Raw genomic sequence first — 11516 nt, forward strand, 5'->3', positions numbered from 1 at the left:
GAGAATTCCTATGGGATTGTTACATGTGAATGCTTTTCATATTGGGAATGCGTGAATGATCTTAATAATTGGAATTTATTTGTGAAACTATTATCGGTGCTTGATGTGATTAATTGTGTGCTAACTTCTTTTTATACTTATGCACAAACTTAGGGGGAGCACACAAAGCTTTGAAATTTTGCTGTTTTGCTTTGAGAATGACTTTTGCTGGAGCCATGCTTTAAAATATGAAACCCTATTTTCGCAAGTTTTTGAATGGAAATGAATTTGAATATCCTGAATCCAATGCTTTCAACTTACTCAAACAAAGAAACATGATATAACTTGGATTGATTTTATTTTTTCACAGTGTTGAGTGCATGTTGTAAAGGATTTTGGAGCTTAAAATATTAAGATTTGTTTCCGAACAGCTTTGGGCATGAAGAAAACCATTCTGCACAATTTCAAACTATGATATGGAAACCATTCGCACAGTTTTAATTTTTCATTATATTTCATATTTGTTTGCTTTAGATACATTTTCAGGAGAATCCATGTGGGATTGTTATATGTGAATGCTCCTGATATTGGGATTGCGTGAATGATCTTGATATTTGGATTTTTTTATGAAACTGTTATCGGTACTTGATGTTATTAATTGTGTGCTAACTTTTTTTAATATTTATGCACAAACTTAGGGGGAAGCACTCAAAGCTTTGAAATTTTGCTATTTTTCTTTGAAAATGACTTTGGCTGGAGTTATGCTTTAAAATATGAAACCCTGTTTTCACAAGTTTTTAATGGAAATGAATTTGAATATCTTCAATCCAATGCTTTAATCTTGCTCAAAGAAAGAAACATGATATAACTTGCGTTCGTTTTAATTTTTCACAGTGTTGAGTTCACGTTCTAAAGGATTTTCAGCTTAAAATATCAAATTTTGTTTCTGAATAGGGCATGAAAAAAACCATTCTGCACAATTTCAAACTGTGATATGGAAACCATTTGCACAGTTTTAATTTTTCTGTGTTTCGTGCTTATTTGCGTTAGATACATTTTTAGGAGAATTCATCTGTGATTGTTATATGTGAATGCTCTTGATATTGGGATTGCATGAATGATCTTCATAATTGGACATTATTTGTGAAACTGTTATCGGTGCTTGAAGTGATTAATTGTGTGCTACTTATTTTTATATTTATACACAAACATAGGGGGATCACTCAAAGCTTTGAAATTTTGCTGTTTTGCTTTGAAAATGACTTTTCCTGGAGTGAATTTTTAAAATATGAAACCCTGTTTTCCCAAGTTTTTTTAATGGAAATGAATTTGAATATCCTGAATCCAATGCTTTAAATTTGCTCAAGCAAAGAAACATGATTTAACTTCCGCTGGTTTTAATTTTTCACAGTGTTGAGTGGAAGTTGTAAAGTGTTTTGGAGATTAAAATATCAAAATTTATTTCCGAACAGCTTTGGGCATGAAAAAAACCATTTTACACAATTTCAAACTGTGATATGGAAACCATTCGTACAGTTTTAATTTTTCATTATGTTTCGTGCTTATTTGCTTTAGATATATTTTTAGGAGAATTCATCTGAGATTGTTACATGCGAATGCTCTTAATATTGGGATTGCATGAATGATCTTGATAATTGAACATTATTTGTGAAACTGTTATCGGTGCTTGATGTGATTAATTGTGTGCTAACTTGTTTTTATATTTAAAGCATAAAGTTGGGGGGAAGCACTCAAAGCTTTGAAATTTCGTTGTTTTGCTTTGAAAATGACTTTTGCTGGAGCCAAGCTTTAAAATATGAAACCTTGTTTTTGCAGGTTTTTGAAAGGAAATGAATTTGAATATCCTGAATCCAATGCTTTAAACTTGCTGAAGGAAAGAAACATGATATAACTTGCATTGGTTTTAATTTTTCATTGTGTTGAGTGCAAGTTGTAAAGGATTTTAGAGCTTAAAATATCAAAATTTTGTTTCCGAACAGCTTTCTGCATGAAAAAAACCATTATGCATAATTTCAGACTGTGATATGGAAACCACTCCTGCAGTTTTACTTTTTCGTTGTGTTTCATGCTTATTTGCTTATGTGGGATTGTTACATATGAATGCTCTTGATATTGGGATTGCGTGAATGATCTTGATATTTGAACATTATTTGTGAAATTGTTATCGGTGCTTGATGTGATTAATTGTGTGTCAACTTGTTTTTATATTTGTGGACAAACTTGAGGGAGCACTGTTTTGCTTTGAAATTTTGCTGTTTTGCTTTGAAAATGACTTTGGCTAGAGTGAAGCTTTAAAATATGAAACCCTTTTTTCGCAAGTTTTTGAATGGAAATGAATTTTAATATCCTAAGTTCAATGCTTTAAACTTGCTTAAGCAAAGAAACATGATATAACTTGCGTTTGTTTTAATTTTTCACAGTGTTGAGTGCAAGTTGTAAAGGATTTTGGAGTTTAAAATATCAAAAATTTATTTCCAAACAGCTTTGCGCATGAAAAAACCATTCTGCAAAATTTCAAACTGTGATATAGAAACCATTCACGTAGTTTTAATATTTCATTGTGTTTCGTGCTTATTTGCTTTAGATACATGTTCAAGAGAATTCATGTGAGATTTTTACATGTGAATGAATGCTCTTGATATTAGGATTGCGTGAATGATCTTGATATTTGGGCATTATTTGTGAAACTCTTATTGGTGCTTGATGTAATTAATTGTGTGCTAACTTGTTTTTATATTTATGCACAAACTTGGGGGAAGCACTCAAAGCTTTGAAATTTTGCTGTTTTGCTTTGAAAATTACTTTTGCATGGGATTTCACTTGGTGCTTGAACAGAGGACTTGATCTAAGCAGGAATGGAGTCCTTAATCCCAGATGGAGTTTCCATACAAATCTGCAATTATATGGTCAAAAAGTTAAAATGGACACATGGAAAAAGAGGTTTGGATGAATGATAATTGACATGATCATAACAGTCCAACAAAAAAATGTTTTTTTGCTCATCTTCATCTTTTCTTTCTTTCTCCCTTCTTTTTGGGGTAGGAGTTAGTTGGATTTGAACTCAGCTACCTTGAATAATTTTGATTGCCTTGGAGACCACCCCATTAAATACTTCAATGCCTTTATGTCATGAATTCTAGTAATTAATTATTGTAAAGGTTGTAGTACAAACCACTGATTTATTCAAACCATATACACATGCAATAGGATCAATGTAAAAAAAAAAAGCATCATACTAAGGTTCCTGGTCCACAGATCATGATCAAAAGGTTAAATACATTGTTGATCTACAGGGAAAGAGTTGCAAGTTTTTATACTTTCTTTTTACTCTGACTTAAAAAGTGGCAAAAGGAAATAATAAACAAGTAGCATTTGAATGTAAGCTCAATAACTTTTAAGAGCCAAACTTATGTTCATCTACAGGTAATTTACCTTCACTTGAGAACCATGGGGAATTGGTGGTGAATAATCAGCATTATTAGGCCAAAAGATCTCCCAGACACCAAACTCATTCTGTTAAAAAACAATTAATATTTGTAGAATTGACCATTAGATGTTATTTAAATATAGAAATAGACAATAAATCACTGCCAATGTAAATCAACATAGCTTTCTAAGCACTTAAAACACATTCACCTTCCCTTTTATACTTGAAACTGCATGGCATTAAATATATGAATTAGCTAATACAATTATTTGTTACATAAGCAAGGTGACTTTTGCACTTAATTATAGAAACTTTGACAGGGTTTATCTTCTTAACTTTTTCTATTTGGAGCTTTTAAGAATACCAACTGCACCAGACTATACACCTAATCTTCAGTCCATTAAGACATTAAGAAGAACATTCATGCTCACATACATATATATGTATATATATAAAGTCCATGTTTACATTCAGATGTAACATTAAGCTAAATGTTTTGACAAACCAAACTTAGATAACTTTTAACTTCTTTCAACAGTTGCATTTAGAGAAGACATAAGCATCGCTTATGAACAGTTGGTATAGAAAATACTACAGTTTCTTGAGGCATACATCTTAGAGCACATGGGTCAGAGTCAAAGAGAAAAGCAGGGGAGAATTGATTATTATGATAGATGACAATTTAAGATGGTGGAAGTCTACCTTCAACTATTGTTTCTTTTCCTCTTCAACATTCACAGAACATAAAGAATGTTATTTTTGTAAATAATATATGAAAATCTGCAACTAAATCACTCCAATATAAACATTTTATCAATTAAATGTTCCTTACTATGCTAATATTTCTAAAGGGTAAAACATAAATTACCTTTTATTGTGCTAGTAGCTCTTTAGGTGAATTATTTGTACAAAAGATGAAATATGTGAAAAGCAAGGATATTTTAAGATTTCTAGAGATTCTTGTTTGTTCCTTTCAAGTGTTTTTGGAATTTTCATTTTTGGCATCTTTAGTTGCTATGTTTCCATAACTCTTGGTTTACAATAAAAATTAGTTCAATTTACAACAAGCATTTTTTTCAATTCTTTAGTTCATTCTACAATATCAAAACACTTAACAACTAGCAGGGTAACCTACTTACTCATGGCATATGAATTCAATTGATGCATGAAGAGAAGTGATGAAGCAGTAGAGAATTAGAAAAACATGTACAATACACAAATGTTTGGTAGGCTTACGCACAGACAAGTACATGTGTGCAAACTTTTTCAAAACCATTTCTACACTTAGCATCCTCATGGATCACGTAAAAAAGTATTGAAACCCCATTCCATTTACGCAACCCAGTGCAACAAATGTTGCTGTAAAGGAGACAGGAGACTTAAAGCGGACATCATAATTCTGGAACAGAAAAATGATTATAAGTCGAAGGATGCTCAATGTGACTCAAAGAAGAGTTATAGAACATACATCCTAACCAATGGTGACAGCCTCAGGATGTAGCCCATGAATCATATGATTAACCAGCATCAGATAAACAACAGCATCTACATCAGTTGCTTATCCGAAATACTCATTGTAGTTTCCAGTAAATGCTACCTACAGCAAGTTCAAGAAAACAAAGGTTAAGCCGGGATAATACATTATAATGATGCAATGACACTAACAACCTTTAGTCCTCAAGAGAATTTAGTTAAGAAACAAACATAGAGAAATGATGCTTCACCACTTACAAGAACCAAATGTTACATCAGTTCTACTTCTCTATATAACATAAAGTCAAAACTTTGATAATTAACATCTGAACATGCAAGTAACTTATTATATAACACCAAGCAAAATAGAAAATTTGCAAACTCACTCAGATATTACCTGCAACCCATGATGGGTGTACATCATTGAAGTCACACCATCAAATCTGAACCCATCAAACTTGTATTCGTCCATCCACCATCTTGCATTTGAAAGAAGAAACCTTAGTACCTAAAGCAACAAGTAAAAATTAATATTTACACACAATAGGATGGAAGGAAGCCAAAATCTTTCAACAAGCTATTGTTTAAGAGAAGTTTCAGTAGAAGTACATACTTCCCACCTACCATAATTAAAAAGGAAAGAATCCCACATCCAATGGTGACCCTTTGACCTCGAGTGGAAGTAATGAGCATCGGTTCCATCAAACATGTTCAATCCATCTAACACATTATTAGATGCATGGCTGTATTAGTCAAACATTAGTAAGATACAAAGATGGATGGGATAATTAAGTAATAACTTAATTTAACTAAAGAATAAAAAATTAATTGAGACTTATAGCAAAGATTACTCACTCAAAGCAACAGAGCAAATAGTTGAATAAAAATTTGCTACAGCTTAGAAAAGAATTTAACATTAACGACATGCAAAAGATAAAAACTTTCATTGTAAACAATACAGTAAGATTCCATTTGGTAGTTGTTTTTGCTACTAGCTTTTTGCTTCCAGAAGCAGAAAGTACGTATGGGTAGAAAAGACAATAATACTTTAAAAGAATTAAAAATAAAAAATATAATCTCTTATAGAACAAAATACTATGATTTCTCTTTTAATAGAATAATTATACTACAAATTATATTGCATTTAATCATATATATTTTCAAACAATTATTACTTTGCTTTCTCCCTTTTAGGTTTGTTCTTTAGAAACCATTTAGGAAGCCAAAAGCAACTAGAGAAAACATAGGAAGAATAAGGACCAATAACAGCCTAAATTCTCATAGCCATATTTGCATCAAGTCTACCAGAAGAATGACCATACAGTCTAAGCAGGAAAAAAAAGAAGAAAAAGAGTTTATATTTTTATTTTTGGTATGAAAAAAGCTGGGAAAAACCGTTTGCACAAAAACTGTAACAGCAAATAAAGCTAAAGGGTGTGTTTCTAGAAATGATATTCTCCTGCAAGTCTAATTATTACCTATGCACAATATCCATAAGAACAAGTAGACCCAACTTGTGAGCCCTATCTATCAGTGACTTAAGATCATCAGGGGTTCCAAAATGGCTGCTTGGTGCAAAGAAGTTTGTCACATGATACCTACAACATATTAAATGCAACTTGTTAAAAGTAGAAGAGGTTAGTTTCCATAACCAAAACTAAATTCTGAAGAAATATTTATGTTTACATCCAAAACATAACATTTTAGTACAAGTTAACAAACATAAACAGCAACAAATAAAGATGAGCTGATATTTTGATGGAGATAATACCCAAATCTAGCATAATACAAGTGCTCCTGAATAACCATGATTTGAACAGCATTATATCCAAGTCTTTTAATGCGGGGAAGCACATCATCTCTAAAGTTGGCATGTGTTAATTATTGGCTCCTGCATCTTAGAGTTGATAATATTAAGAAAACTAGGAAATGGATTAACCGTACCAAAGTGTACCATGGAAGATAAAGACTAAAGGTGTTTGTGGGACAAATTTTCTTTGAATGACAGTATGACGAAAACTAGAGATAAATTTTGGTTTAATTGCAAATTTAGGCTTTTTAATGGGCTTTAGAAATGGGTGAAGAATCATAATGAAATGCAATCAAACCAACTTCTATGTTATTGATTTGAAACTGTTATTTAAGATATTTTTATACACAAAGTAATTACTAGAGATCCAAGTCGCTAGCTGTTTGGCATTTGAATTATCGTTAACTAAAGTAATACTCATTATTTAGTATAATCCAAATGGAAGGACTTCCTTTAACCAAAGAACACAAAAAGTAGGCCGTATACACCTACGTGGCTTTTTGCTAGCTTAATTTGACAGATTTTCTCTTTAAGAGAGGCCACCCTGCCTATGGGATGCAGGAAAGTTCCGTTTCAAAATTTACAGGCCTTTCCAGACAGCTATACTGTTTGATGCTCTTAAGATGTTCAATGCAAGTCAAAATGTCTCTCTATCTTCCTTCTTTTTTTTTTTTTTGGGGGGGGGGGGGGGGTAAAATTGATAGTTTAAATACAAATACTAAGATTAAGTTTTCCTGTAAAATATATTGTCTTATAAAACCTCATGCTTTACTTTTCGGTCTCAAAACCTTGCAAGAACACTTCATAGGAAGGGTTGAAACATCCCACACGTGATAGCATTTAATGAAGTTTTTTATCAAACTTAAGGTTTCCTCTTTTAAGATTAAATAAATCAATTAAATAAACCAAGGAAATGCAATTCAGCACAGAGACAGAAGAGTTGAATAACAATTTGCTACATGCAAGGGAAAGGAAGATCCATACCATGCTACTCATTCCAACATGTGATTCATAGACTTAAGTGATTTTGGTCTTCTTGGCTGGGGGTGTTTGAATACATACTTTTCCTGTTACAATATAAAAATCATTAGTCAGATTAGAGAGTACAAAAATTTGAGATAAGACACATATTACAGACTAAATTAAGTTGACCGTGCTGTGCACTGATTAAACTTGAGCAAGCGAGAACACAATTTAGAAACTGACTTCATATATGAAAAAGAACCAATCAAAATTATTTTCTTAAAAACCTTTAAGGGCATTGATCTTAATATTAACGTTATAAAGGAAGACATTCATCAAAACAACCTACACTAAGATGAATAAGAAATTCATTATTTGTTTATATAATCAATTAATCATATTTGTGTGCATGCATGCTTTTATCTATATATCTTCACACACATGCAGCCATTTTAAAATTATCATATAAACATTAGTTTGTATATCTGATTTTCCCCAAGCTCCAAATATTTTAGCTGCTTATAGTTTAAAAAGAATAAGTTATCTAATCTTTCCAACAAAACCAAAAGATCAAACAGCCACTAACTATACCTCTTCTGGCAGATCATACTGTATTCTGTTGTATGGGATTTCACCTGGTGCTTGAACAGAGAACTTGATCCAAGCAGGAATGGAGTCCTTAATCCCAGATGGAGTTTCCATACGAATCTATAATTATATGGTCAAAAAGTTCAAATGGACACATGGAAAATTAGGTTTGGATGAATGATAATTGACATAATCATAACTGTCCACCAAAAAACTGTTTTTTTTTTCATCTTCATCTTTTCTTTCTTTCTCCCTTCTTTTTGGGATAGAAGTTAGTTCATAACTGTAACTCACCAATAAAAGCAAAAAATCTAACTCTAATTGCAATATAAAACAGCCTGAGTATAAACTGTAGAATAAATTTTACAGTGGCAGAGTTAACAAAATAACTATCACAAACTAAAGATATGAACTAATCTTATCTATGTAAATAGCTTGAATTGGCTGCAGACCATAACAAAGATCTATTATACAAATGCTATCGATTAAAATAATAAAAATGTCAGAGGCACATACCTTATCTACAACATCATCAGAGAAATGTGCTATTAGGATTTCCATATTCATTGATCACTTTGCTAAATACAAACATTGTAAGAGGTTCGGGTCAGGAGCATCAAACCTGTGTTTTTCATTTTTTGCTATACTATAAAATGCAAAACTTTTTTTTTTATATCATTTCATTCTTCTTCTCTTTCAAACAGCAACATTTTCTCTCCACAAAAAGACACACCCGGCCACTCTCCCCTAACCCAGATCCCGGCGACGGTAGCCGACCCGGCCGCCGTTACTGCCGCTGTTTGGCGTCAGTTGGCTCCAAAATTTCAGCCGTGGACTCCTCTCTTCCTTCTCGTCTCAGATTCAGCCTCTGTTTTTCTCAAATCACCTCATAATAGCTTAGATCTGAAACTTTAATCCGAAATTTTAAACCGCCGTTCACCCTCTTCTTGCCATCCGGTCGTCCTGAAACCAAAGTATGTTGTTTCTCCCCTTCCATCCTTCCTTTCTACCGGTTCAGATCATCCAAAAGTCTCCTGGCCACTGCTGACCTCCATACACCGCCGTCGCTCCCACCGCCCAAAAAAATAGCTCTTTTCTCTCCTTTTCCAAAATCTTAAAAATACTCTCCCAAATCACTCATAAAAACAAAAAAAAATCCCATGACCGAAAGCCCTTGTCGTCCTCAACGGGCCCTTTTCTCTTTCTTTTTTTTTTTCCTGATGGATTCCTCAATAGAGGACTGTCGTTGTTTGCATTTTTTTTTTTTTGGCTTTGCTGGCTTGGTTTTTTTATTTTCTGTCCTTTTCGTCCTCAACGGGCCCTTTTCTCTTTCTTTTTTTTTTTTTTTTTTCCTGATGGATTCCTCAATAGAGGACTGTCGTTGTTTGCATTTTTTTTTTTTTGGCTTTGCTGGCTTGGTTTTTTTATTTTCTGTCCTTTTCGTCCTCAACGGGCCCTTTTCTCTTTTTTTTTTTTTTCCTGATGGATTCCTCAATAGAGGACTGTGGTTGTTTGCATTTTTCTTTTTTTTTGGCTTTGCTGGCTTGGTTTTTTGATTTTCTGTTTTTGGCTGTGACAGTTGCTATTTATTTTTTGGCAGTTTCGATGGCTATCTCGGTAGGGCTGTGGGTGGTGGGTAGGTGGGAGATGGGAGCTGTTCCTAGTGGGGTAGTTCGGAATCGGTGGGGTTGGGTTGGTGATCGGCTGGCAAAGGAAAGGGGATGGGATGGTGGTGGCGATTTATTTTGAATAATTTTGTATGAATAAAAATAATTATTTTATGATAAAATAAAATCTCTTAACGATTTAAAATATATAATAATTTAAATGGATATGATTATTTGAATTTGTTTGATAAATATATTTATTATTTAAATCTCTAACTTATTAATTTTTAGAATATTAATAAATTAGTATTATCTTATTTTGAATAAACCTGTATGAATAAAAACTATTGTTTTATGAAAAATCAAAATATCACAATAACTTGAAATAAAATAATTATATAAATAGTCATAACTATTTGAATTTATTCGATAAATAAATTTATTTTTTAAATCTTTAAGTTATTAATTTTTTGAAATTTAATAAATTAATATTATTTTATTCTGAATAAACCTTTTATGAATAGAAATAATTGGTGTATGACAAAAAAAAGTCATAACGATTTGAAATAGATAATTGTTTAAATAATCATAACTATTAGAACGTGTTTAGAAAATAGATTTATTTTTAAAATTTTTACTTATTAATTCTTAGAATATTAACAAATTTATATTATTTTATTCGAAATAAGTTTGTATAAACGTAAACAATTATTTTATGACAAAATAAAAGGTCTTAATGATATAAAATAGATAATTGTTCAAATAGTCATAACTATTTGAACTTATTCAGTAAATAGATTTATTTTTTAAATCTCTTACTCATTAATTGTTTGAATATTAATAAGTTAGTATTGTTTTATTTCAAATAAGCCTATATAAATTGATACAATTTTTTATAACGAAACAAAAGATTAAAACAATTTGAAATAGATAATTATTTAAATAGTTATTACTATTTGAATTTATTTGATAAACATATTTATTTTTTAAATCTTTTACTTATTAATTATGGAAATATTAATAAATTAATATTATTTTAATCTGAATAAGCTTTTATGAACAAAAATAATTATTTTATGACAAAACAAAAGGTCATAATGATTTGAAATAAATAATTGTTCAAATAGTAATAACTATTTAAACTTATTCGGTAAATAGATTTGAAATAAGTTTGTATGAATAGAAAAAATTGTTTTATAACAAAACATAAGGTCATAGCTATTTGAAATAGATAATTATTCAAATAACCATAATTATTTGAACTTGTTCAGTAAATAAATTTATTTTTTAAATCTCTTACTTGTAAATTTTTGGAATATTAATAAATTAGAAATTTGTTATTTCAAATAAACTTGTACGAACAAAAACAATTATTTTGTGACAAAACAAAGATCATAATGATTTGAAATAGATATTTGTTCAAGCGGTCGTGACTATTTACACTAATCAGGCCAACAGATACATTTTCTAAATCCGTTACTTATTAAGTTTGAATTAGCATTACTTTATTATGAATAAGACTCTATGAATAGAAACAAATAGTCATAACAATTTGAAATAAATAATTGTTCTAATAGTTATAACTAATTGAACTAATTTGACAAACAGATTTATCTTTTAAATCTCTTACTTAATAATTTTCAAGATA

At 30.9% G+C, this 11516-nt stretch overlaps 2 protein-coding genes across 3 annotated transcripts; both read right to left on the bottom strand.

Annotated features, from left to right (window-relative positions):
- Positions 1-2542: 2542 nt before the first annotated feature.
- On the bottom strand, positions 2543-6724 carry LOC111298106 (1,4-alpha-glucan-branching enzyme 2, chloroplastic/amyloplastic-like). 2 transcript variants are annotated; one of them, XM_089768023.1, is made up of 8 exons: positions 6672-6724; positions 6379-6498; positions 5525-5643; positions 5298-5408; positions 4896-5024; positions 4668-4826; positions 3433-3513; positions 2543-2893 (listed from the first exon to the last, which is right to left on the bottom strand). In XM_089768023.1, exons 1-4 carry the CDS (start codon positions 6707-6709, stop codon positions 5353-5355), a joined length of 333 nt encoding a protein of 110 aa, XP_089624149.1. In that variant the 5' UTR covers positions 6710-6724; the 3' UTR covers positions 2543-2893; positions 3433-3513; positions 4668-4826; positions 4896-5024; positions 5298-5352. The 2 variants fall into 2 exon arrangements, with proteins under 2 accessions (XP_089624149.1, XP_089624148.1); XM_089768022.1 differs by lacking the exons at positions 2543-2893; positions 4668-4826 and having other exon boundaries at positions 3233-3513.
- Position 6725: 1 nt separating this feature from the next.
- Positions 6726-10017, bottom strand: LOC111298107 (1,4-alpha-glucan-branching enzyme 2-2, chloroplastic/amyloplastic-like). The gene is made up of 4 exons (XM_089768024.1): positions 8778-10017; positions 8265-8381; positions 7695-7777; positions 6726-6791 (listed from the first exon to the last, which is right to left on the bottom strand). The coding sequence occupies exons 1-3, from the start codon at positions 8826-8828 to the stop codon at positions 7703-7705; spliced, it is 243 nt and encodes an 80-aa protein (XP_089624150.1). The 5' UTR covers positions 8829-10017; the 3' UTR covers positions 6726-6791; positions 7695-7702.
- Between the last annotated feature and the right edge of the window lie 1499 nt (positions 10018-11516).

The sequence above is a fragment of the Durio zibethinus genome, chromosome 11 (assembly GCF_047325235.1).
Source record: "Durio zibethinus cultivar Kanyao isolate XHJ-2024 chromosome 11, ASM4732523v1, whole genome shotgun sequence".
In the NCBI taxonomy this organism is placed as follows: Eukaryota; Viridiplantae; Streptophyta; class Magnoliopsida; order Malvales; family Malvaceae; genus Durio; species Durio zibethinus.

Bases quoted from the DNA above. Each gene is read 5' to 3' on its own strand.
- LOC111298106 (XM_089768023.1), bottom strand. From the start codon at position 6,709: ATGGTTATTCAGGAGCACTTGTATTATGCTAGATTTGG. The intron at 6,499-6,671 runs GTATTATCTCCA...AATATGTTGTAG, and splicing joins TTGTATTATGCTAGATTTGG to GTATCATGTGACAAACTTCT. The intron at 5,409-5,524 runs GTAGGTGGGAAG...TTGTTGCTTTAG, and splicing joins TTCTTTCCTTTTTAATTATG to GTACTAAGGTTTCTTCTTTC.
- LOC111298107 (XM_089768024.1), bottom strand. From the start codon at position 8,828: ATGAATATGGAAATCCTAATAGCACATTTCTCTGATGATGTTGTAGAT. The intron at 8,382-8,777 runs GTATGTGCCTCT...ATATAATTATAG, and splicing joins CTGATGATGTTGTAGATAAG to ATTCGTATGGAAACTCCATC. The intron at 7,778-8,264 runs GTATAGTTAGTG...ATATTGTAACAG, and splicing joins AGTATGATCTGCCAGAAGAG to GAAAAGTATGTATTCAAACA.